General features: G+C 32.3%; 3 protein-coding genes, 1 non-coding gene and 1 pseudogene across 6 annotated transcripts; 4 read left to right on the top strand and 1 right to left on the bottom strand.

Annotated features, from left to right (window-relative positions):
• Positions 1 to 3599: 3599 nt before the first annotated feature.
• LOC136232466 (pentatricopeptide repeat-containing protein At1g63330-like) lies at positions 3600 to 7945 on the top strand. Its single transcript, XM_066021645.1, has 2 exons — positions 3600 to 5998; positions 6112 to 7945. The coding sequence occupies exon 1, from the start codon at positions 3691 to 3693 to the stop codon at positions 5494 to 5496; it is 1806 nt and encodes a 601-aa protein (XP_065877717.1). The 5' UTR covers positions 3600 to 3690; the 3' UTR covers positions 5497 to 5998; positions 6112 to 7945.
• A 3789-nt stretch (positions 7946 to 11734) lies between these two features.
• Positions 11735 to 15307, bottom strand: LOC136232002 (annexin D8). The gene is made up of 6 exons (XM_066021035.1): positions 15235 to 15307; positions 14577 to 14722; positions 13727 to 13945; positions 12920 to 13138; positions 12037 to 12126; positions 11735 to 11932 (listed from the first exon to the last, which is right to left on the bottom strand). The coding sequence occupies exons 1-6, from the start codon at positions 15305 to 15307 to the stop codon at positions 11735 to 11737; spliced, it is 945 nt and encodes a 314-aa protein (XP_065877107.1).
• A 2829-nt stretch (positions 15308 to 18136) lies between these two features.
• Positions 18137 to 18209, top strand: TRNAR-ACG (transfer RNA arginine (anticodon ACG)). The gene has a single exon. It is a non-coding gene; the product is annotated as a tRNA-Arg (tRNA).
• A 108-nt stretch (positions 18210 to 18317) lies between these two features.
• Positions 18318 to 24430, top strand: LOC136232695 (uncharacterized). 3 transcript variants are annotated; one of them, XM_066022056.1, is made up of 5 exons: positions 18318 to 18542; positions 19619 to 19756; positions 19859 to 22875; positions 23207 to 23291; positions 23658 to 24430. In XM_066022056.1, the coding sequence occupies exon 3, from the start codon at positions 19870 to 19872 to the stop codon at positions 22837 to 22839; it is 2970 nt and encodes a 989-aa protein (XP_065878128.1). In that variant the 5' UTR covers positions 18318 to 18542; positions 19619 to 19756; positions 19859 to 19869; the 3' UTR covers positions 22840 to 22875; positions 23207 to 23291; positions 23658 to 24430. The 3 variants fall into 3 exon arrangements, with proteins under 3 accessions (XP_065878128.1, XP_065878125.1, XP_065878127.1); XM_066022053.1 differs by having other exon boundaries at positions 19600 to 19756; XM_066022055.1 differs by having other exon boundaries at positions 19587 to 19756.
• LOC136234521 (small nucleolar RNA snoR74) lies at positions 18889 to 18997 on the top strand (annotated as a pseudogene).
• Positions 24431 to 24768: the final 338 nt, after the last annotated feature.

Genomic DNA, 24768 nt, shown 5'->3' with positions numbered 1-24768 from the left:
TCTGAGTTTAGTGATATTATTGGGCAGTGTCGCACACTTTTATCATCTCAAAGCGGTTACACTATCCGTTTCATTAGAAGACAAGCAAACGATTTAGCTCATGCTTTTGCTAGAGCGACCTCTCAATTTGCTAGTCAGAGTTACTTTGATATTATCCTTAGTGGGTTTCCTCATTCTGTATTAAACTTTTGCCGGCTTTTGGCTCATTAATGATATTTAGCTTCAAAAAAAAAAAAAATTAATAACCTGCTAACTTATTAATGTTGCTATAATGACACGTTAACTTTGTTAATTTTACTGAAATATCACGTTGTAAATAGTAAATGATTATGACTCATATTAAATTGGCCCACCAACTTACAGGCTCAATATAGATAAGCGAATCCATCCTAAAATGGTCATTAAATGGTGGCTAAATTAATTTAACATGAATAAAAACTTATATATCAATTTAATTTTCAAGTTGGTAAATTTTGATAAATTATTTCAAGCAATGAATTTTAATATTTAAAATTTATAAAATTATGACTAATTTATCAAAATTTGCTAATTTGAGGACTAAATTGATCTCAGACCTGTTACAAAATCGGAAACGACAAACGATGAATGATTAAAGGTTCAATCGGGATTCAGTCGGAGTTTAATTGAGGTTCACAAAATTCTATAAAATACTATATTTTTATTTCACATTTAATCTTATAATGTGAAATAAAAATTAACATTATAGGGAGCAAAACCGCGTGGCGGATCGCTTGATAGTAAATATTAACATTAAAATATTTTATCTTAATGTTAATAGTAAATATTAACATTAAGAGTCAGAATCTCATTAAAGCCATCTTGAGGCTTCGTCCTGCCTTCGATTCTCTTACCTTCTCCCATATTTATAGGGAGCAAAACCGCGTGGCGGGTCGCTTGGCAGCTGCTGGGCATGGGGGATGTTAGGTGTTTCTACCCTTTCCGTTCCTCCTTCTTTTCTGTTACCTTCTCTTCTTGAGGATAGGATTGAGGTCAGTCTTCCTAGACTGATCCCGGATTAGGTTTTTGTTTGTTTGTTTTTTTTCTTCCCTTCTTACCAAAAAAAAACATTATTATAAAATTTATACTAATAAAAATATTTCTTTAATATCAATTAATTTTTAGAGATATTAAATTTAAAAATTAAAAATATATACTTCTTAAACTAAATAGTTGTTATTATTATTATTATTATTATTATTATTATTATTATTATTATTATTATTATTATTATTATTATTATTACATGTAAATATAATAAGATAGTAGTATATAGTAATATAAATATAAAAAGTTTAAAAAATACATTAATATTGGAAAAATAAAATAATTATCAAAACATAAAATAGAAAAAATAGTATTAAATAATATTTAAAATATTAAGTTGTAAATATAATTATATATTTATTAATTATTGATAAATAATATAAGTTGTACATTAGTATGATGGTTGAGAAGTATATTTGAGATTAAGAAATCTTAGGTTCAAATTCCCTTGTTAGCAAAATTCCATTTTTTTAATTAAATAGCAACCATGGTCAGACCATTTAACCGTGATCAGTTTAAGCGGTTCACGGTTGAACTAACCGATTTGAGCGGTTTTGACCGGTTTTCAACTATAATAAAATATAGCTCACTCCGGTTTCGAACGGTTGAACCGACCGATTTGAGCGGTTCTGACCGGTTTTCAGCTATAATAAAATATAGCTCTCTTCGGACCGGAGTAGTGGACGGTTCCGATTGAACCGGCTGGTTCAATCTGATTCTTATAACCTTGAAATTGATACATAAAGTTTAATCTGAACTAAATTAACCATTGTTGTCAACTTTAGGGACAATATTGACATTATTTATGACCCATCACACGCATATTGACATTACTTATGATACATATCATTTTTTGCGTGGAGGTCCTTAAAAGATCGGATCCTCATAATAAATTATGTATTTCTCTCTTTATTTTTGTAATACACTATAGTCTATGTAATGTCGCTATCATATGACCGACACCTGGATTATCTAATTTATTTCACTAACTCTATTAATAAATCAACATATCACATCTTCAAACTCGTTAGGTATATCATAAGTTTTTAGCAATATTCATTTTATTTATTCAAATTTTTTGGATTGTAACGATAGACTGTGGTGAAGGACGTGCGATAAATATATTTGTAACGGTTAAGAGTGGCCTTAAGTTATATTTTGCTTCTTATAGTTAAAAATCTAGTAAGCTCACCATGGTTAGAGGTCATTCTATCTCCATGTATATCATCATGAAGAATCCGAGCTTTCAAATTTGCAGTTTTCTCATAATTTCATGACTTCTATACCTACATGCACTGATTAGTCCAATTAACATCTACATAACAATAATCAAATCGTTACTGGTACTTTAAATAGTTGGCAATTAAATTATTATTCTGGGCAAAAAAATCGATTAATCCGTTAAATTTATAAAGTCTCTTGTTAGTCTCATAAAATTACTTCAAATCACGTAATTAACTCTTCAAATTTATGATAAGATATAATTGGATAAAACGAAACCTTTATTATTTTAATTCAATATAAATAAATTCAAAAAACTAATTGATTATTTTAAATAAATTCATTTAAACAAATTAAGAAAGTCAAGAAAACATGATTTATTATTATAAAACTTTTCAAAATAAAAAATAAAATAAGTTATCATAAAATATTGGTTTAATGATTCTTCAGCCACCTTAACTTATCCAAATTGGTCATTTTATCCATCTAACTCATCAAATGTCCTATTTACCCCATTAACTCCATAAAAATGGTATTTTTCACCTCCTTAACTTGTCCAAATTTATCATTTTACCCCCTCTCAACTCATCGAATATCCTATTTACTCCCTTAACTCCATAAAAGTGGTATTTCTCACCCCATCAACTTGTCCATTTATTCCCCAAACTCATAGAATGTTCTATTTACCCCATTAACTCCATAAAAGTGGTATTTTTCATCCCTTACAATCTGTTATCGAAGCCTGAATTGATAATTTTTTTTAACGTTAAACCTATATTTATGCTATTTTGTAAGTGGAACTTAAATTGATACTTCCCCAAAAATCATATGCCTTTATGCTATTTTGTAAATGGAACCTAAATTGATACTTCCCCAAAAATCATATGCCTATTTTGATACATTATCCCTGCATATAATGTATTTAACTAGTTTATATTAATGTTCTTGTTATTTGTATTTTTTATTCGTTCTTTCTCTTTTCAACTTTTTTGACTACTATAAATGGATAAGAAATGCCATTTTTATGAAGTTAAGAGGTTAAATATGATCATAAGTGGTAAGAAATACCACTTTTATGGAGTTAAGGGGGTAAATAAGATATTCGATGAGTTGAGAGGAATAAATGGACAAGTTGAGGGGGTGAGAAATACCACATTTATGGAGTTAAGGAGGTAAATAGAATATTCGATGAGTTGAGGAGGTAAAATGACCAATTTAGATAAGTTAAGGGGCTCGGGAAGCATTAGGCCTAAAATATTATTTACTTATAAATTTAAAACGATTTATTGGTTCTCCAATTGCAAAACCAAACCTTCATTGCAGTCATATTAGGTTTCACTTTCAGATCGCCGCCGTTGCTATCCAAATTGGTCCCTCAGTCTCAGATCATCAACTCCAGCCACCATGCTTACTTCCATCTCAAGACGCTTTCTTCTTTCTCCGTCTTCACATTCCCCTCTTCCCCCTTTGTTTTATCAGATTTTGGGTTCTATTTCTCCGTTTCATACTCACAATTCAAGCGCTGCCTCCACTGAAGTTATCGCTTCCTTTCATCAGCTTCTTCGTATGAAGCCCCGGCCTTCTGTCATTGAATTCAACAAATTGTTGTCTGCACTCATCAGAATGAAAGATTTTCAGTCTCCCCTTTTGTTGTCAAAGCAGATGGAATCGGTGAGAATTAAGCCTGATCTTTATACTTTTAACATCCTAATTAATTGCTTCTGCCAATTAGAGCGTCTTAATTGTGGGTTCTCTGCATTGGCTAAAGCTCTAAAGCTTGGTTTTCAACCTAACATCATAACCTTCAATACTTTGATAAATGGGTTATGTATTGATGGTAAAGTCGATGATGCAGTAGATTTGTTTGATAAGGTATCTGCTTTAGGTTATCAACCAACTTTATATACATATAATGTTATTGTAAAAGGGCTCAGTAAAATTGGTAATATGTATGCTGCTATTTCTTTGCTGAAGAGAATGAAGGAGAGAGGCTGTGAGCCTGATGTGGTCACTTATAATACTATAGTTGATGGTCATTGCAAGCATAACTTAGTTACAGAAGCATTTGACATCTTCTTGAAGCTTAAGAGTCGAGGTATTTCGCCAAATGTTATCACGTATAATTGTTTAATTCATGGTCTCTGCTGTATTAGTAAGTGGAACAAGGCTTTAGTGTTGTTCAATGATATGTTGGATAGGAATGTAGCTCCAAATGTTATTACCTACAATTCTTTAATTCATGGTCTGTGCTGGTCCAACAATTGGAAAGAAGCTTTCATGTTGTTCAATAGAATGTTGGATACAAATGTAGCTCCAGATGTAGTTACTTTCAGCATATTGGTCGATGAACTCTTTAAAGAAGGAATGATAGTGAAAGCTCAGTGTATGGTCAGCATGATGATTGGAAGGGGTATAGCGCCTAATGTTGTAACTTATAGTTCTTTAATAGATGGGTATGGCTTACATGGACTTATGTTTAGAGCAAACAAAGTGTTCCATGTGATGGTAAAGAAGGATTGTAAGCCCAATGTTCGGACTTATAGTATCTTGATTAATTGGTTTTGTAAGCATAAAAGGATAAATGCAGTGGAGGTTTTGAAAGAAATGCTTGATAAAGGTATAATTCCCAATCGTCATACTTATACTTCTCTTATCTATGGGTTATGCATTGTTGGGTACCCTTGGGCAGCACTAAAGCTTTTCAAATACATGCATGCAAGTGCTTGTGCTCCAGATATAGTAACTTACGCAACTTTGATAAATGGTTTTTGTAAATGTGGACAGCTTAGAATTGCACTGAACATATTTGAAAGAATGAAAATGAGCAAGTTCAAGCCTGATACAGGCATATACAATACCTTAATCGATAGCTTGTTTAAAGATGGAAGGGTTGAAGATGCAAAGGATTTGATTTCAAGGCTTTCTATTGATGGATTGCAGCCCAATATTTACACGTTTAATATAATAATTGATGGACTAAGCAGAGGAAAATCGATGGATGAAGCATACAGTGTCTTCAGAAAAATGGAAGAGAATGGCATCTCACCAGATAATTGCTCTTATAACGTCATTATCCATGGGTTTCTCCGGCACAAGGATTTTTCAAGGGCATCACAACTAATCCATGAAATGCGTGACAAGGGCTTCTCTGCAGATAATACCACAGTAGCTCTGGTAATAGAGAATAATTACATCCTGAAACTACTGTAAATTTATATGTTTATGGATAAGCAGCCAGAAAGATGAGCTGAAATTTCATATTCAAGACCTGCTTACAAATGATTGTTTTGCTATTGTAAATTATTTGTACTTTAATGTTTATTAAGAAGTGCGTGAATGTTTTGCTATTGTAAATTATTTGTACTTTAATATTTATTATGAAGTATGTGAAACCACTAGTTGATTGTATATATTCACAACTCTTTATAGGATGTTTTTGCTCGTAAAAGAGACTTTTGAGCTTAATTATAATCTTTTTCTTTTAAGAATGTGTCTTACTTGTACAACTTTGTCTATGGCTTCTGCTATTTGTATATTTGATTTGATGCTATTTGAGCATCTAGTGTTTTCTGTTAAGTCTGATGATAAGGAGCAGTCCCATAATGGGCCTAAGGTTCGGTGAGTATGTTTTAGACGGAAAAAGGAGCAGGGTCATGTGGTGATTCGTTGGGCTATAGGGAGAAGAATTGAGGCTCGGCTTTGTGAAGTGCAGGTGATTCTTATCAATTTGTGAACTAATCTGTTTTTTCTGATAAATATGCAGATAGTACCTGTATGTATGTTCGTTATATAGTCAAGCTAACATATTTGTTTTTGTATGTGTAGATTCTACACATGTTATGTGCTCTGTACCTAATCTGCACGATGAAGAGGACTTGGTTGCTTCCAATTGATTATGGACTCCAGATCAATCGTAAGAACTTAATTTTTAATCGAGTTTAATTACATTACGTGGTTTCTCTCATTGAACTCTACGAAAACAGAAATTGAAACAGCAATGTATTCCCCAAAGAAATATGTAAATAATAAAAATATAGGAATGTAGTTTATTCAATTTTATAATTTTAAGGATGCATCTATTATCTTTTTACATAGAAGATGAATAAAATTGTGTAAAAGCTTTGGAGGAGGTGATTTAGAAAACCCTTAGGGATATAAGACGAATAATGGATTGATTAGTTAATAGCATTTTTTTTTTTTGCTTTTATAAATGCGCTTTATTTTAAAAAATGATTTCTAATTTTCTTAAGTAATAGAAATGTGATTCAAAACTGAACTCGAGTTTCTAAGAGTAATAGTTATCAAAACGTGCAAACTCTTCGAAATCAAATTTTCCGTAATTATAGGTTAAACCTTATCAATTTGGAGATACAAGTTTTCAGGTCATTTTATGTACTTGTCGTTGTTAAAATTGGAAGGAGTGTTGTGTTTTTCTGATTTTTTTTTTTTTTTATCTATTTCTGCTTTCCTGTTTTCTGTTTTTAGAGATACAGAGATAGTAAGAGTAGTAGTTATCGAAAGGTGGAAACTCTTCGAAATCAAAGTTTATGTTAATTATAGGTTGAACCTTATCATTTTGGAGATACAAGTTTTTAGGTGATTTTAAGTACTTGTTTGCTACAGAATACGCTCGTTCACAGGAAGCATCACGTTTCATTGTAATGTTACAACTAAAGTAATTAGATTTCCATATTTTACCTTTTCTGATTTTTTTTATCCATTTCTGCTTTCTCGATTCAGTTTACCCATATTTTCTGTTTTTAGAGATACAGAGATAGAGAAGAAATATGAACACACATTCTCCATTAAGCCTAGAGGTATGTATCTTTCTTTTTCACTGTTGCATCCATTTTTCAGCACTCTTCTATTTAAGACCTATGGCTGCTGCTGCTGCGTTTTTTTAAATGGATTCTTTTAACTCTTAACTCGTATAATAGTTTGATAAGTTCTTGGATAACTTCGAGTTGGATCCTGGTCAGAATGTTATCAACGAAAAGAATAAGGTGCTTATTTTGTTTTATGTTTTTGATTGAGTTTTATCATCAATGTGGTGTATTTTATAGCAGAGATAGACATATTTTGAACTGTATGCAATATTGCTCTGATTTCGGTATGCTCGAAGACGGATTCATGGGAATGGCAGAATCTTCCAGTTCTCGTTGATATCTTATATTGGTGAGCATACCAAAGCAACAAACACACCAGAATTTTCATGGGAATTTTAACTATGAATCTGAATTTTCCGATGGAGTCTATGCAGGTGGAAGTTTGGGACCGATGATTGCTCGTACGTTCTTGTTTGAACCTTGTATTGCACATTTATTACTATAATCATGAGTTAGCGTTGAAGGATTATGAACAGCAGTAATGTTCAGATGCACTTTGAATGAAATTCATTTGGTCATTTGCCGTTAAATTGAACCTTATAAAATTTAATCATTAGGATGTTTTGAATCTCCGTCCTAGGATTTTATTTAATAAAGCTAGATCTAAAGGTAATAGTCATGTGAATATTATTGTTATCATAGCTTTTGATTATGTGTCAGAAATAATATTTTGATATTATTTCGAAGGATTATGAATCCAAATTTATTTATCCTTGGATGAAAAGTTAGATTTAAGGCTTAAAGATTTAAGCTTAGATTTAACCACACTTTTAGTTCAAAATGCACTAAACCGTATCCTTGATCTCTATCGAGAATTTCTAATCCCTTCTATTATTTTTATGTAAATTATTATTAAATATAAAATTTATTAACATCGAAAACAAAACTAAAAAAACATAAGAGTGCATCGAATTAGAAGATTGTTTTTAATAGGGATAAAGTGTAAAAATGTCTTTAACATTAACGTTTACGGTCAGGAGTAATCCTTTAATGTTTAAAACGGTGCAATTTTACCCCTAATGTTGGTAGCCAAGAGTAATTTTATCTATTGGCAAGTTGAGTCAATTTCAGACATTATTGTAAAACACAAATATTTTGTTCTTTATTTTGTAATAATTGTATATCAGTTTGTTTAAAAAAAAATCATATTTTTTTGTGAGTTAATAATAGAATTGAAAATTAAAATTTATAAATTCGGTGAAATATTTTAAAATTATTTTGTTCAATTTATACAATAGACAATATTTTTATTTTATTTTTTAAGAAAAGAATTCACGTCTAATCATATATTTATGATCCGTTATTAATGAATGATAAAATGACTAACATGTGAAGTATAGATGACAAGATGCATGATCGAGAAGATAGTTTGATCCAACAAGACAATGTTAGAGATAAATTGATCTTTACTGCCAACGTTAGGGGTAGAATTGTACCATTTTAGACGTATGGGTAAAATTGCTCCTGATGGTAAACGTTAAGGGTATTTTTGCACCTTATCCATTTTTAATGTTGTTTTTTGGCACCTTATTCGCAACTCAGACTCAATCGGCAAGAATTGGAACTTTAATACTTTTGCAGAACAACAGTTTCTTTGACATTTTCATTTATCTGGTCTATTGCTATCTTTTTGGTCTATTGCAGTTCTTTGGAAACACCGCCTTCTAATTGGACAAAAGCTAACACAGATGGTTCAACATTGGGGCAGGTGGTGCTTGAGGTCTCTTTCTCAATTCTCGTGGCTTCTGCAAAGGGCATTTGCTTTCCCTATCCTCTCGACTCTTGCATATGAAGCAGAACAGTTTGCTGACTTTTTAACAATTAATATGGCTTTGGACACATGGGTGACATAACCTTTGGCTTGAATATTGTCACTCTTTTTTTTTTGAAACAAATATTGTCACTCTTTTTAAGATTAAATCTTTACCTATATCTTGGCATCTCAGTTCTGACTGACAGTATTATTTTCAACTGTGTGATAAAATGAATGCGGTTGTTACTCACATCTTTTGTTAGGGGAGTAGGGTTGTAGATGCACTTGCTCGTTGTGGTTTTGTCTCCCCTTCACATATTTGGTGGCCAGTGGCGGATCCAGGATTTGAGGGAGGTGGGAACAAAACTCTATGTAAAATTTTTTTAGACTAATGTTTGTAGCCGAGAGTAAAAATACTCCTAACGTTTTGGATCAGGAGCAATTTTACCCTTGACGTCTAAAATGGTGCAATTTTACCCCTAATTTTTGTAGCCAAGAGCAATTTTACCCATAACGTTGATAAATTAGATCAATTTCAGACACTATTATAACATACAGTCATTTTTTTTCTTTATTTTGCACCAATTGCATATCAATTTGTTCTAAAAAATGATATAATGTTTTTTATAATTTAATAATAAAATTGGAGATTAATATTTATAAATTCGGTGAATTTTTTGAATTTTTTTTCTAATTCGTACAAAAGACAGTATATTTTTAATATTTTTTTTCTTTTTTTTCACATCCCAACATATGTTTATGATTTGTTAATGATAAAATAACGCATATGTGAAGTGTAGATGACAAGATTCATGATTGAGGAGACAATTTGTTGAATTATTTCTCAAATTGACCCAATTTATCAACGTTGGGGGTAAAACTGCTTTTGGCTTCCAACATTAGGATAAAATTGCTCATGATCTAAAACGTTAGGGATACTTTTATATTTTAACCCTTCTTTTTGGGCTAATTTTTTTTTCGTGTTTTGTATTGAATATTTTCATTTTATATTTTATTTTGGATCCATTGCTTGGTTTTTTCCTTGCTTTTTATTAAAAAAAATTGGAGGATATATCAAAAAAATATTAACAATATTAAATGGGTTTTTTGTTCTCACAATATTATATTTGTAGAACATAGTAATATAATGAAAAATAAATTTAATATTATATATTGATTAGATATTTATAAGCATCCTAGAGAAACTAATGAGTTAGATACTATTCATCTTGTCGATAATTTTACTGTAAAAAATAATAATAAAAGCTATTTTCAAACTCTAACTATTACCGTAAGTTTTTAGTTAAATTAATTCTTTGATTTGAGACTTTACTAATTTCAACATTGATGCGTGTGGATTCTAATTTCAATCTTGACCCGTTTGGATGTGGATGTGGATGTTAGTGTGCCAGGGAAGTTAATTCCCGACTGATTTTTCAAAAAATTAATAGCACATAAAACTTAAATTCTAAAATGAAACAATTGACGAAAGACTCATCTCTTTTAGGTTCCTAACTACACTTATATAAAGCTTAACTAGTTCACAAATGACTACTAAGAAAAGCACAAAATAAAAAAAAATCATACATAAAGCTACCATTTTTGCAAATCCTATGGCACATGATACTATATTAACAAAACCTCGCATTCCTTTGATAAAACCAACTATGTATAGAAGGCTAGTGCGCAGATTGTTATATATGCAGTTTACTATGCTTGATCTCACGTTTATCACTCAGTAAAGTCAACATATGCAATATCCTTATGAGAATCGTCAATAGGATGCACATTACGTTTTAAGATACCTTAAAGGAACAATCGGTTGTGGTATTTTCTTTCCAAGCTATATTGTGATGTTGACTGGGTAGTGCAAAGTCACCATAAGATCTTTAACTAGATATTGTGTGTTTTTTGAATCCTCTCTTATTTCATGGAAGACCAAAAAGCAAGCCACGGTTAGTCGTTCATCATCTGAATTTGAGTATAGAAGCATGATCACTTCTACTAGTTGTGAGCTGAAATGGATTCGGTATATACTGCAAGATTTTTTACATATCTATCAAATTGTCTATTACATTGCATTGTGATAGCAAATCTGCTATTGCATGGCTCAAAATCTCGTGTCTCATAACAATACAGAACATATTGATATCGATTGCCATCGATATTGATTGTCATCCCATTAGGGAACACATATCATCTGGATTCATTCAAACACCACACGTTTCCACTAAACAATATTTAGCAAACCTTTTTATAAAATCTCTCAGCCTTGAACATATGATGCCAGCTTTATCCAATATGGGTTTAATAGATGTAACGTCAACATCAACTTTTGTTTGAGGATGGGGTGTGAAAGGATCTTCTAATCTCAACCATTCATTCATTCATCATCAACAAAAAGCTCAAATCATAACCATTCATTCATAACAGTTTCTATTGATGGTTATGAATCTATTTTACGTATTAGTTGAATTGTATTCGTTTCTTGTATATAAGGATACCGATAACCATTGTAAGTAATATGAAATAATAATGATTTCATTCCTTCGTTTTTTTTACAATCTTCTCTGAGTTTCTCAGGTTAAGAAAAAAACATTTATATAAAACAAAGCAAGTCTAAAGGAAAAAACAAATATGTAACTAAAATTAATAATAAATTTATTATAATTTGTAGTAATTGGAAACATAAATAATTAAAACTATAACTCCATTATTATTCTAGGATAGGTAGTAATTAAGCATTACTTAATCCTATTATTATTGAAGAAACAACAATATAATAATATAATAATATTTTTTAAGTCATTTAATTGCCCAATAAGGCTAAAAGAAATGTCTTATAATCTCCATAAGTATGTTGGGAAATAGCATCTTCAAGAGAAATGTTATTTCTAGTGAGATAAAGTTGCTTAATATCCATCAAATCTTTCTCCGCACGTGTTACTATCACACGACTCAAAGCTGTTTCGTCTGTAATTTCCGCATTTATCGCACATCGCAACACCTATATATCCAATTATAATTAATTAAGAGCTTAATGTATTAAATCAAAAGATTGAAGATTTAATCAACAAAATCCAAAAAAAAAAATAGAAGAAATGTAATTACCTTTGCATAATATTTTTTCGGATCTCTAATGCATCGAATCCCCATACGCAATGTAGCTAAGTATTCATTGACCGGAATACCTGATAAATCCTACAATAAAAAATGAATTAGTGAATTTTTTTGATTGTATCTGGAAAATAATACGAAAAATGTACTATCATAACTTTGTAAGGGATTGATTTTGTATATTTACATATTATTAAGTTAATAGGTTACATATTAAAGAAGTATAGCTCAATTGGTACGCTTCTTAAAACAGGGGTGAGAGGTAACAAAATAAATAAATAAATAAGTTAATGTGTTACATTATGATATCTAATATATCATAAATAGTAAGTGATTATGGCCCATATTAAACTGGCCCACCAACTTATAGGCCCAATATAGATAAGACAATCCATCAATTGCTAAATTAAGGTCAAAATGGTCATAAAGTTTAATTTGAACTAAATTGACTGTCGATACTAACTTTAGAGGAGATATGGTTTTTATTCACATTGTATAACCTATAAATATAAAAAACTATCTACAACATAAAATGAGTTCTTCAAAATACTTTATATCTAAGGATTTTATTCTGGAACTCGGTGCTCCAATGATCCATCACATACAAATTGACATGCGTTGACATTATATACGATACGTATCAATTTTTACGTGGAGGTTCTTAGAGCACCAGATCCTCGGAATAAATTCCCTATTTCTCTCTATTTTAGTAATACACTAGAATCCATGTAGCGACTTGTCGCTATCGTAAGACCGACAACTAAATTATCCAATTTATCTCACTGACATATCATATCTTTAAAAGGTCATATATATAATAAAATTTTTAGAAATATTTCAATTTATTTATTCAATTTTTTGGATTGTAATAATATACCTTGGTGAAGGATGTGCCGTAAATGTCTTTATAACGGTTAAGAGTAGCCTTAAGTTGTGTTTTGCTTCTCGTAGTTAAAACTCTAATAAGCTCATCATGATTATAGGTGATTCCATCTCCATGTATATCATCATGAAGAATCTCAGCTTCCAAATTTGCAGTTTTCTCATTTATTTCAGGACCTTCATACCTATAAGCACTGATTACTCCAACTAACAGCTGCATAACAATAATCAAATCATTATTAGTACTTTAAATAGCTGGTAATCAAATCGCTATTTGTAGTTAGAACTGTGAGTTTCTGATAATACAACGTTCTTTGTAGAGATAAACTAATATGACCCGTTTGATATAATTACCATTTTTTTTTGCACTTATATTATATTTAATTATATGATATATATGAATCACATAACACGGTTATGAAATAACAATTTATTGACATCCCTATTCAAAAATTAGGCCGGAGTGTTCTTTTATTTATGTTAATTAACCCCTTATTGAACTATAAATTGATTATAATTGCACATGTTAAGTCTATTAGTTACCATAAAAGTTAGATGTGAACATCAAGCTCGACTAAATCAGTGTTACCCATTTGACCTTCTATTAAATTGTATTTTTTATAGTTCAAAACGAGGTTATACCACTCCACACACACACGTGTATGTGTGTGTGTGTGTGTGTGTGTAGAGTGTGTGTGTGTGACAGGAATGAGAATATCTTTAAGATATTCGTGAATTATGTGGGATGAAAATGAAATTAAGATTGTAAATCTGTAACAAAATATGAATTAAAGAATAGTACCTTCCGAATGTGGCCAGTAGTGTGAGAAGCAACATCTTCTTCCAAGGAATGTTTGTAACGAAATCGATAAGCACGTTTCATAGCCAAAAGATCTTCAGGTGATTTTGAGCATGAAATTTCAACTAATGCTCTATAATCAGGTGTGGCTTTCTGCAGTGCTTCATATCCTATCATTGCATCTCTATCTGCTGAATCTGATGTCCATAGACATACTGCTCTCTGTTGCAAAAAAAAAAAAAAAATCCAGTTGGTTTCGTACATTCACAAGTAAAGGAATGACGTTTTTTTAATTTTCTATTACAAAAAAGATATTTTGACTTGTTAATTTTACTAACGTGTCACGTTAAATTGTTACTTTTTTTTGCTGAAGTGACATTAATAATTTAATGGTATGAAAAGTTTATCCGGATATTAGTGAAGTTAAATGTTAGACATTCAATTTCTTTTGAAATATTATTGTACGTTGGATCCTAGTTAATAATGATTTTTGTTAAAAATTCAACAATTATGTTTAACACTAAAAAAACGTGCATTGACCACATTACGTCTATATATTTTTATTACACAAGAATACATTTTCGATGTGTCTTTCTCACATATAAAGCTATCCAGACCCGATTCTAAGGTACAACACTAAAGTTAAAGCTCCATAACTTAAAATCTCATAATTTATAAGGACGACCCTCCAAAAAGTGTTTTTTTTTTGCTAAAACATATTATCTTTTTGCAACGAGAAATGTAATATTTCTCTATTTTTGAATTCGTGAAATTATGTAAATTTTTTTTTTACTTTTTCTTAAATTATTTATTAAACTAAAAAAAATTAAGTTGAGTAAGTATAAAATTAAACCTCAAATTCTCCAGAAAGCTCGGATTGAAGCTGAGTGATGAGATCTTCTTGGTAAATTTCTTCGTAAGCTATCCTTATTAGCTTCCTTTGAAATGAATTTCTATGTCCCAACACTGATAATATCGCCATCTCGTCTGTTCCCCATCCTGAGTTAATACATATTAAAAAAACAAATTATTAATATAATTAATTTACTAAGTTGAATCCAAAATTATTTACAAAAATATATTAATTATTTAAAAAGAGACGATAAATTCATATATAAAAAATAGCTTTCAAATACACATATATTGAAACGAAAAACAACGCTCTAGTTTCATTTTCTTCTAAATGTATATCTGCCTGCAACCATCCTTCTAATCATATCTAACGGCTAAGAGCCCCACAATTTATCACACACTCCTCCCCCCACCTCTAACTTCATGGATGAATCTAGGAAAGGGGAAACTAGGGGGTTTAGCATCCAGTAGTCGTCAGAAAACATTGAAAATTTCATTTGCTTTTTTTTATGTAAAAATACTAAAAAAAACATCAATTTAGCATCCATAAATCACGAGAGATCACCACAAACACCTATTGTTAGCGAATTCTGAATCTGTCACTGTCTATCTTTGACTATATTCTAAACTAAGACAAAAAAAAAAGAGTGAATACAGACCGAGACAGGCCTTCTTGATATTTTCTGCATCTTCAATAGGAGAAAAATCCTTAGGAGCAATTAGAGTGGCCATTTTGATTTCCTACTTGTTTATCTTTTCTCTACACAATTTATAGATTGTTTACTCAAACTTCCTTGAAATTAATCAATTAATTAAACTAGTTTAATTACTAAACTTCCATGAAATTAATTAATTAATTAATTAAAAATAATTTAATTACTAAACTTCCTTGAAATTAATCAATTAATTAAGACTAGTTTAAATTAGATTGCATTCACTCCTTCATTATGCAAGTTTTCAGTTGTATTATTAAGGCTTAATACATCATTTGCCCCCTGAACTTGTCCAAAAAGATTGATTAGCCCCCTAAACTTTCAAAGTGTTCCGATAGCCCCCTGAACTTACATAAAATGTTCAGTTAGCTCTCTGAGCTTGCGTAAAATGTAATCAATTGATCACTTGGTCATAAAAAAGTAAGTTAAATGCGGAAGATGGATTCCACGAGTCTTAAAAAAATTAAAACGACCAAAGTCGGAGTATACGATTCTAATATTAGAGAAGACAAGTTGTATAGTTGAGCAAGCAATAACTTCCTTTTTAATCTATTTTTTTAATTATGTAATAACATTTTAAGATGCGTGAAATACATCTTCCGCATTTAACTTATTTTTTTACGACCAAGTGATCAATTGATTACATTTTACGCAAGTTCAGGGAGCTAACTGAATATATTATGTAAGTTCAGGGGGCTATTGGAACACTTTGAAAGTTTAAGGGGCCAATCAAACTTTTTGGACAAGTTCACGGGGCAAATGATGTATTAAGCCTATTATTAAGGTTAACTTATTATTAAGCTTGCTTAAAAATAACACGCATGACATGACAGAGTAAGATATGATTTGAAAAATTAAAATGTACATCATTTTATAGTGGATATCCACGAGGTTAGAGAGACAATTGGTAACTTTAAATAAGTTCAAACCGCCGATAAATCACTTTAAGGAAGTTTAAGGGGCTAATAAGATACTCTGTATTTTTAATGGGACCAATCTGTTTTTTTAAACCAAAATTTCGGGGAGTTCCTAATGTATTAAAACTATTATTATTTAGAGATAAGATACCAAAATAGGTTTGAGGTTTTTAAGGAAGTGCAAATTTTGCCCCAATATGTAAAATAGCACAATTTTAGCTTCACTTTTTTGTAAAATGTGTTAGAAAAAATTGAATAAAATTATATCATTAATTTAAAATACTAACAAACACATCCTTTTATAAATAGCCATGTCCGTTCGTGAACAGTCGTGTTTGTTGTGTCATATTTGTTCGTGAAAAGACATATCATTTCGAGTTCTATTTATGCAGAATGGAACTGTCAGATTAAGAAACTGTTGGAAAAAATATTCTTTGCACTTTGTATGTTGTCTGTTTTGTTCATGTTCTTATTCCCTTGCTCCAGTGATAATGAATTTACACAGGGTAAGAATTTGCTTGTGTAATCTGTTGTATACTGAGAGACGATCGTCAATAGCGACGAAATCTGTCTTAATGAGACTGCTAATACATGTCTCAGATTTGTCTAACTCTGTTATTTTGATTTCTATTTACTGTTTATATATTTTTTCTGTGCTCGTTTTGTTTTTTGGTTAACCACATCTAACAAAATGGTGCAATTATAGTCCCACGTAACGGAGGTTGACGCCTCAACATTTGCAAGATGCTACAAATTTAGTCCAAGTTCCGTTATACAAGACTATAATCGTAACATTTCACAAACATTGAGGTTAAAATAATACATTTTTTTACGTTAAATCTAAATTAATTTATTATTAAAGTTTTTACCAAAAACAGATTGGTGTGGATAGTTGAATTTAGGTTTAATACATCATTTACCTTCTGAATTTGTCCAAAAAGTTTGATTAGTTCCATGAACTTTTAAAGTGTCCTGATAGTCTCCTGCAACTTGTTTAAAATGCAACCAACTAATCACTCGGTTGCAAAAAAGAAGAAGCAAGGTGCATGTAGAAGGTGTGGGCGTCTTGGAATATTATTACATAATTCACATAATAGATTACAACATATTAAAAAGGAAATTCATACTTGTTCAACTGTAAAACTTGTCATTTCTCTGATATTAGAACTTCATACCTTGATCTTGATTGTTTTACTTTTCTAAGGCGTTTATATCACACCTTCTGCATGTAATTCACTTCTTTGCAACTGAGTGATTAATTGATTACATTTTAAGCAAGTTGATGGGAGCTATTGGGACATTTTGAAATTTCAGGGGGTAAATGATATATTAAGTCTTGAATTTAAGTAGGGGATAAAGACCAAATCTAACCCTAATGTTTTAAGGGAAGTGCAGATTTAGCTTTAACGTATGCAATGATGCAAATTTAACCTTATCGTTTCGAAGCAAAATCAATTTTAACTCTACGTTATAGAAAAATTAAAAATTGTTTTGACTAATATTTAAATATTCAGACCTTCCAATATATCAATTATATCTAAAACATTTCGTATACTACTAATAAAATTACAAAAATTCCGTTAAAATATTAAAAACTAAATATGACATCTATAAGTTAATCATAATTTTTTTTATCAAATTGTCTAAAATATTTACTGTATTATTAATGTAGTTATAAAAAAAAGTACGAAATTGCTTTAATTTATCGACAAACTTATTTGGAAAGTTTGATGTAACAGTTAAATAATAGTCAAACTAGTTTTTTCAAATTTTTGATAGCTCATCGCAAAAATTGATCTTCTTTGTAAATATTAAATTTAAATTTGCACTATTTTATACGTTACGGCTAAATCTGTACTTCGCTTGAAATGTTATGATCCCTTTATGTAATAATAGTTATATTAATTCTTTACAAGCCCTTATCATCAAGTGACTCTGTGGCCCAATGGATAAGGCGCTGGTCTACGAAACCAGAGATTCTGGGTTCGATCCCCAGCAGAGTCGTTGTTTTTCTTTAAATTTTTGTGTTTATTTTTGTCATTTTTCTATTGGTCAGATTTTATGTAGAAGGGAGGGAATAGTCAAAACGCACCGTTTCCGTATTTGGTCAAAATTCAAATCCCTAAATCTCGAAGCCCTCCTCTCTCTCTTTCTCTCACCTCTCCCTCTCATCGACGTTCACAAATCCGGTGACCTCTCTTTCGGCTCCGGTCCGTTCCCCGGATGCTTCTCTACCTCTCTTCATCCCTTCCACTCACCTGCTCCTCGGCTCCCCTCCGTTTGCAACAGCTCTCCCTCTCCGTTCCCCCCATTTGCGGTTCGTCCTCTCTAAGATTGGTACGCTCGCCGTTATCCCTGTTCTTTGGTACAAGGTTTATCAAATTTCGAACTAGGGTTAATCGTTTAACTCAATTGTGAATGTGCTACTTTCCTTCACCAAATTAAGATAGTTATTCAAAATCCCCAAATGTTTCCTATTATTACGTGACTTCTTATTGTTGCCTATAAAATCAATCTCTCCCATCCTTCATAATAACTTGCCCGTGCTTTTAATAATTTTAGCTGTTGTTTCTATTGTGAAATTTGGATTGGTATGTACATACTTTGTTTTGCCTGTATAGTATAGGTAGGATTTGTGAAGTTATGTGAATTCATCGATACTTTGATTGGTAAAGGTGATGGAAAAAGGAGTAGTCCTTGCCCCTGTGAACAGTTAAATCAGTTTCATTGTTAAGGGGTGAACCTCTGTTTTAAATTTCTTGGCTGAAGGTTCAGTAAATGTTGGTACCTTTTTTTTTACTCGGAAAAGAAAACATATCTAAATGAAGAGCAAATATTGTCACTGTAATTACATTCAATTTATTTATATTGCATTCATAATAATTACATCTAATTCAACTGGGATGTTTAATGGAAGTGACAGTTAGGCATGACAAGACTGAGATTAAGTTGGATGGAAATTATTGAAAAATATTCATGACTTGTGTTTAGTAGATCTTTTATAGGATCTTACAACGAACAAGAATGAACCCATAGCTGATCTGAACTAGTTGGGAATAAAACTTGCTTCCTTTTATTGTTCTGTTATAAGACTATATTGCATGAATTTACTTGTCATTGGTATATTTCCCTTGTGCTGTAAGTTTTTATATTTGAAATAAATCTTGTAAATCTGATTTTTATGACTAGTATTGAATTTATTAGTTTAAGCTACACATGTGTTGATTTATTTTTGTAATAGATAAAATAAACAAAAAATTAATAACAAATAACTACTTATCTTACTAACTCTGGTGCTTTTATATTGAGACATCATGTTAGAAAATAGCCAACTTTTAGTGCCATTAAGAGGCAGTAACTTGTTATCTTATTTGTTGGAAGTGCTTTTTACCAGTGCTTTGAACATGATATAGCTGTAAAGAATCAAAGGTTATCAAGCAAACAAGCAAGGAAGAAGGGGAAAAACCATTGCAGCTGAAATTCAATTGCCAGCCAATTCAAGTTTGGTGGAAGGTTATTAATCACTTGAGACACTTTTCACTGCCTAACAGGTGAACTTCAAATGTGCATCTCTTCCTTGCTCTTGTCACATCTTATTCATATAAAATTATGAATTCCTATTTTAATTCTTTTCTTTCTTATTATGGCATTAGGTGAATGTATTATGGCCTCAAAGCTATTTAAAATTGGTACTTATGAAGCTAAAATTCAGCTAGAAGTATGTTTGAGACAAGCCTTTGAGGAGTTTGAACCCAAACTAAGACCTCCATTTTCCCTGGCTATTCCAAGCCCACAAGAATACTTACAGCTCAATCGTGCCATCCTTTATGGGGTTTTAACTGAACCGCAGTTGGCCAAAACCCATATTAAGTATCTACATGCTATTGTTACTGATGGGTATACCTTTTTTGTTGGCCGGATTGTCAATCTCGTCAATGATTTTTATGTTAAACTTGTTGAGTCGGCAAAGCTTCAGTTAATTTGGGTTGTTAAAGAAATGTTGGGTGTTTTAGGAGTGGGTTTTGATGGATTGTTAGTGTCCCTGTTGAGGCAAATTATTGGTGGGGATTTTAGTGATGGGAATTTGTATTTGTGTTTTGAGCTGGTGAGCCTTTTCCTTAGCGAATGGCATTGTTTACTAGAAGAAGCGCCACTCTTTTTGACTAGTGCACTTTACGTCTATCTGAGATTGCTAGCGGATCATTGTAGGATATTGAACAATGCAAAACTAGAGTCGTTGAAACTGTTGGAAATTGAGTTTTGTATTAAGATGTTGAGAGAGCAATTTCTATTGTGTATGAAGATTGGGAGGGACCTTATTAGATTACTGCAAGATTTGGTTCATGTCCCTGCATTTCGGCCCATATGGAAAGACTTGGTACTGAACCCAGGTGAGTTTAAGACTCCTGGTTTTTCAGATATTTCTCAACTATATAGCTGCAGAACTTCAAGTCGATACTTTTTGCTTCGGATAACTCCAGAAATGGAAACTCAATTGAGGTTTTTACTGACACATGTTAAGTTTGGGAGTCAAAGGCGGCATCAGTCATGGTTTACTAAGAAGTTTCTTTTTGCTCCAGAGAGAGAGACTCTCATAGTTGATATTGTTCGATTTATATGTTGTGCACACCACCCATCTAATGAAATTATTCAATCAGACATCATACCAAGATGGGCTGTTATAGGCTGGCTACTGAAAACATGCAGAAAGAATCATGTCCAAGCCAATGCGAAGTTGGCTTTATTTTATGACCGGCTGTTTTTTGATGAAGGAACTGATAATCTAATGAATATTGAGCCAGGTATGCTATTGATGATATGCTCAATTCCCAAATATATTGACATGACCCACTCTCTTCTTGAATTTTTGTTGCTACTTGGAGAAAATTATGATCTTGATCATTCTCATGTAAGTATAAGGGGTCTGTCCTCAGCTTTCAATGTACTTGTCCAGAAAGGAGTTGTTCACTCCCTGGATGTTTTGACATCTTGTAATGCACTTTCTCCCTTTCTAAAAGAGAGACTTGGGAGATTATTGTCAAGTTCAAAAGCTGGAACAATTAACAAATCACTGCCAGTCCTTCCTCTTTGCGCTGCACCACATTTTAATTCGGAAAATCTATCCTTTCCTGAAACTCAAGCACCATCTGTAGAACAACCTACTGCAGGCAAAGTGGATGTTAGACTGAGTACTGAACCTCTTAGTACTTCTGTTACTGTTTCAGGTGACTTGGTTACCAAATGTCCATTACTTAGCTCCTGTGAAATACAAGATGATGTAGTAGAGAGTTTGATGCAAAATTTGAGTAGTGCTACGATGAAGTCAAATACAATCAATCTCCAGATTTTGGAAGCAATACTTTTGTCATTTGTGAATCTTGATAATCAATCACCGCTAAATGCTTCATTTTCTCCTGAAAACTTATGCTCAAGAATGGAAGATCAATTTAAATCACTTGGTTGGCAGTTGTTTGCTCCTCCAGATTGCGATCCTAGTGCTTCTTGCTTTCAGATTAGGTCAGCGACATCCTTAATTGCTCGTACATTTATATTTTCCCAGCATGAGATAATACAAGGAATGCTTTTATTCTGGTCCAGAAGGGGGTTTTCTGTAGGAGCTTATTTATTATATTATGCATCACAGCTAGCTTATGAAGCACATGTGGCAGGTTACTCGGGTGATTGCATGGTTGACAACAGTACTGCTAAATTGTGCGAGTCTGGCATGCCTTTCTTGATCTTTCATGTCAATGGTTATTTTTCTTTTCTTAATGGTACAACAGAACCTTCTCATGAAGAAGTTGTCCCAACAGCTGACATGGACAAGAAGTTGATTATTAAGTTGGTAGAAGATGCTTTTGCTGCTTACAAATGTTTTCTCAAGTGTTCTAAGACAATCTTGCACAAAGATGCCAAATCCCTGTCAAAACTTATCCTCGGTGACATTGTTTTATGTTTGCAATGGGAAAGTGAAAAGGCAAAAAAATTCTTCAGCAGCATGTTTCGTTATCTTTCTGATGTTTGTATGGGTGATGAAAACATTATCAGGTTTCTTATTAATCAGTTGGATCATACTGATTTTGTTAATTTACAGTTTGAGATTGGGTTGAAAAAGTTCTTTGCGTTCGGGGAGAGCACTGAAATCATTTTCCCTTTGATAAAAAGATCAATGACTTGGGATTCTTTGGAGCAGCATAAATTCTGGGCATTGATGAGATCGGAGCTTGCAGTGTCCGAAGTCGAGGTGGAGAAGATCATCTTACAGTTTTTGTACTGTGATGATCTTGATCCAAATATTAGTGCCATTGCAGTTGGAGGTCTTCTTACATTGTGCAGTAGTTGTGCACCATCAGCTGAGCTTGTTAGCGCAATCATGTTACTGCCGAATAATGTGTTCCAGGACTTCGCTGCTACAACTTTGGCTACCTGGGTTGTGTCAAATCCCGCTATGTTGATTGACAGTTTGGCTAAATTTTCAGAGCAAATTAATGACAAGAAGTGTAATGCCATTGATTTAGCTGGGGTTACAATTAACCATTCTGCAGTATTATGGTTGTTAAGTTATTTTAGTGCGAAAGGGATGAATGTATCAGATATTTTTAGCAATTTCCCGTCAAGTAATCCTGGTGGCTAAGTGGCACATAAATCATGGCGGGATGCTGATAATGAGGTAAGCAGCTGACTGCAACTTATTTAATATGGTAGTCTAGTGATAAGAATTTATATTTTATTTTCGGGAGATTGATTGGATAAAATTATCAAAGGTTATTCAATACAAAATGATGCACAAAAGTCCCTATACTTTGTAATTAGGCGGCGGCAATTCATGTTAGTAGGTCGCTTATAAGGCGAGTCTCAAGATCATGTGCGTGCGGAGCTGATAGGTTTGCTAGATATTTGGTCCTTAATTAAGCATTGTTCAGGTTTAGTTACTAGTTTACTACCTTATTTTCTTCTATCTTCCTATAAGATAATATTCTATGTTGTTCGATTTTTCGCAGTCCAAGCATGATACGGAAATTTCCTGAGGGCATTGCTGTCATTGATCTCAAGGATGCATACCCAACTGGGATGGAGGATTTGCAGGTATGATTAAAAAACTATTTTCGTGTTTATGTTGGCATGTTGATGTTATTGTTTTGTATCATTCTCTATGAATGAATCTACGAGGGAGTAAAGTCGAATGTCGCCTCAATTATGCAAGCAAAATCTCAGTATACGTGAAAGAGAAAATCTCATTTCTAAGATCTTTCCATTCTACACTTGTTTCCCCTTCTTCATCTTCATAATCCATTCGGCTAGAATTATTTCTGTTATCTTGCTTTTCATCTGGTCCGTTTGTATTGCTTGTATCACACTAGCACACTATAAGGCACTTGTTTTTAGTTAAATGTAAAAAGTTCCAGTTGTTTCTTCATACTGAGGATTGTAAAATTACTATTATGTTTGCAGGCCTTAAAAAAGTGCAGGGCAGATTCTGTTGCTGTCAAACTTCGATTCGCAGGAGGACATTGCCTACCCAAATGACACTAGGGCAGTAATTAAGGTAGATGATGAAGTTAAGCAGCTCTTTCGAGGCATAGAACTGCCTCAGGATATGCTCGGTATCGAGAAGGATTTACAGAAGAATGGTATGAAACCTGCCACAAACACCGCAAAGAGAGGGGCAGCAGCTCAGGTACAGGGCTGTTCCACCAAGGTAGATTACCCTAGGGCAGTAATTAAGGTAGATGATGAACTTAAGCAGCTCTTTCGAGGCAGTTCTCTGCCTCGGGACATGCTTGATATCGAGAAGGATTTACAGAAGAATGGTATGAAACCTGCCACAAACACCGCAAAGAGAAGGGCAGCAGCTCAGGTGCCGGGTAATTCCACCAAAGTAGATTACCCTTGTGTAGATAATGAAGTTAAGCAGCTCTTCCGTGACATAGAACTGCCTCAGGACATGCTCGACATCGAGAAAGATTTACATAAGAATGGCATGAAATCTGTTACAAACACCGCAAAGAGAATGGCTGCAGCTCGGGTATGGCATTAACACCAAGCCCATGATCAATAAAAAGAAGCATGAGATTAGCAAGAGGACTAAGCTGACATATCTCAGCTTCCAGAGCTTTTTCAGAATCTTGGTTCTCAAGCAGCAAAAATTATGTATATTTGTTTGTTTAATGTATCTTCTTCAATGTAAGAGTTCACATTGATCCAATTTAATGTTAGTTTATATCTTTTTTTCCGGAAAAATTACGAAAATAAACGTTGTGGTTTGATCGGTTTGCAAAACCAGTTCTCGTCGTTTAAAAGTTTAGAAGTTTATGAGTCAATTTTTAGGTTGTAGTTTAGTTAATTTGCAAAATTAGATTTTGAATTTTGAATAATTTGCAAAGTCAGTCTTTTTAATTGTTCCAAGTCGTCCCTTTTGGGGTAGTTAGTCACGACAACAATTTTTGAAAGAATGTATGAGTTTGTAAACTCCAAAAAGTACAGATCTCTGTTTGTAAACTTTTAAACTATGTTGATTGGTTTTGCAAATTGGTCAAACTATATGATTTATTTTTGAATTTTT

The sequence above is a fragment of the Euphorbia lathyris genome, chromosome 6 (genome assembly GCF_963576675.1).
Source record: "Euphorbia lathyris chromosome 6, ddEupLath1.1, whole genome shotgun sequence".
In the NCBI taxonomy this organism is placed as follows: domain Eukaryota; kingdom Viridiplantae; phylum Streptophyta; class Magnoliopsida; order Malpighiales; family Euphorbiaceae; genus Euphorbia; species Euphorbia lathyris.
The sequence above is the reverse complement of the archived record's forward strand: the minus strand, read 5'-3'. Positions and strand labels throughout refer to the sequence as shown.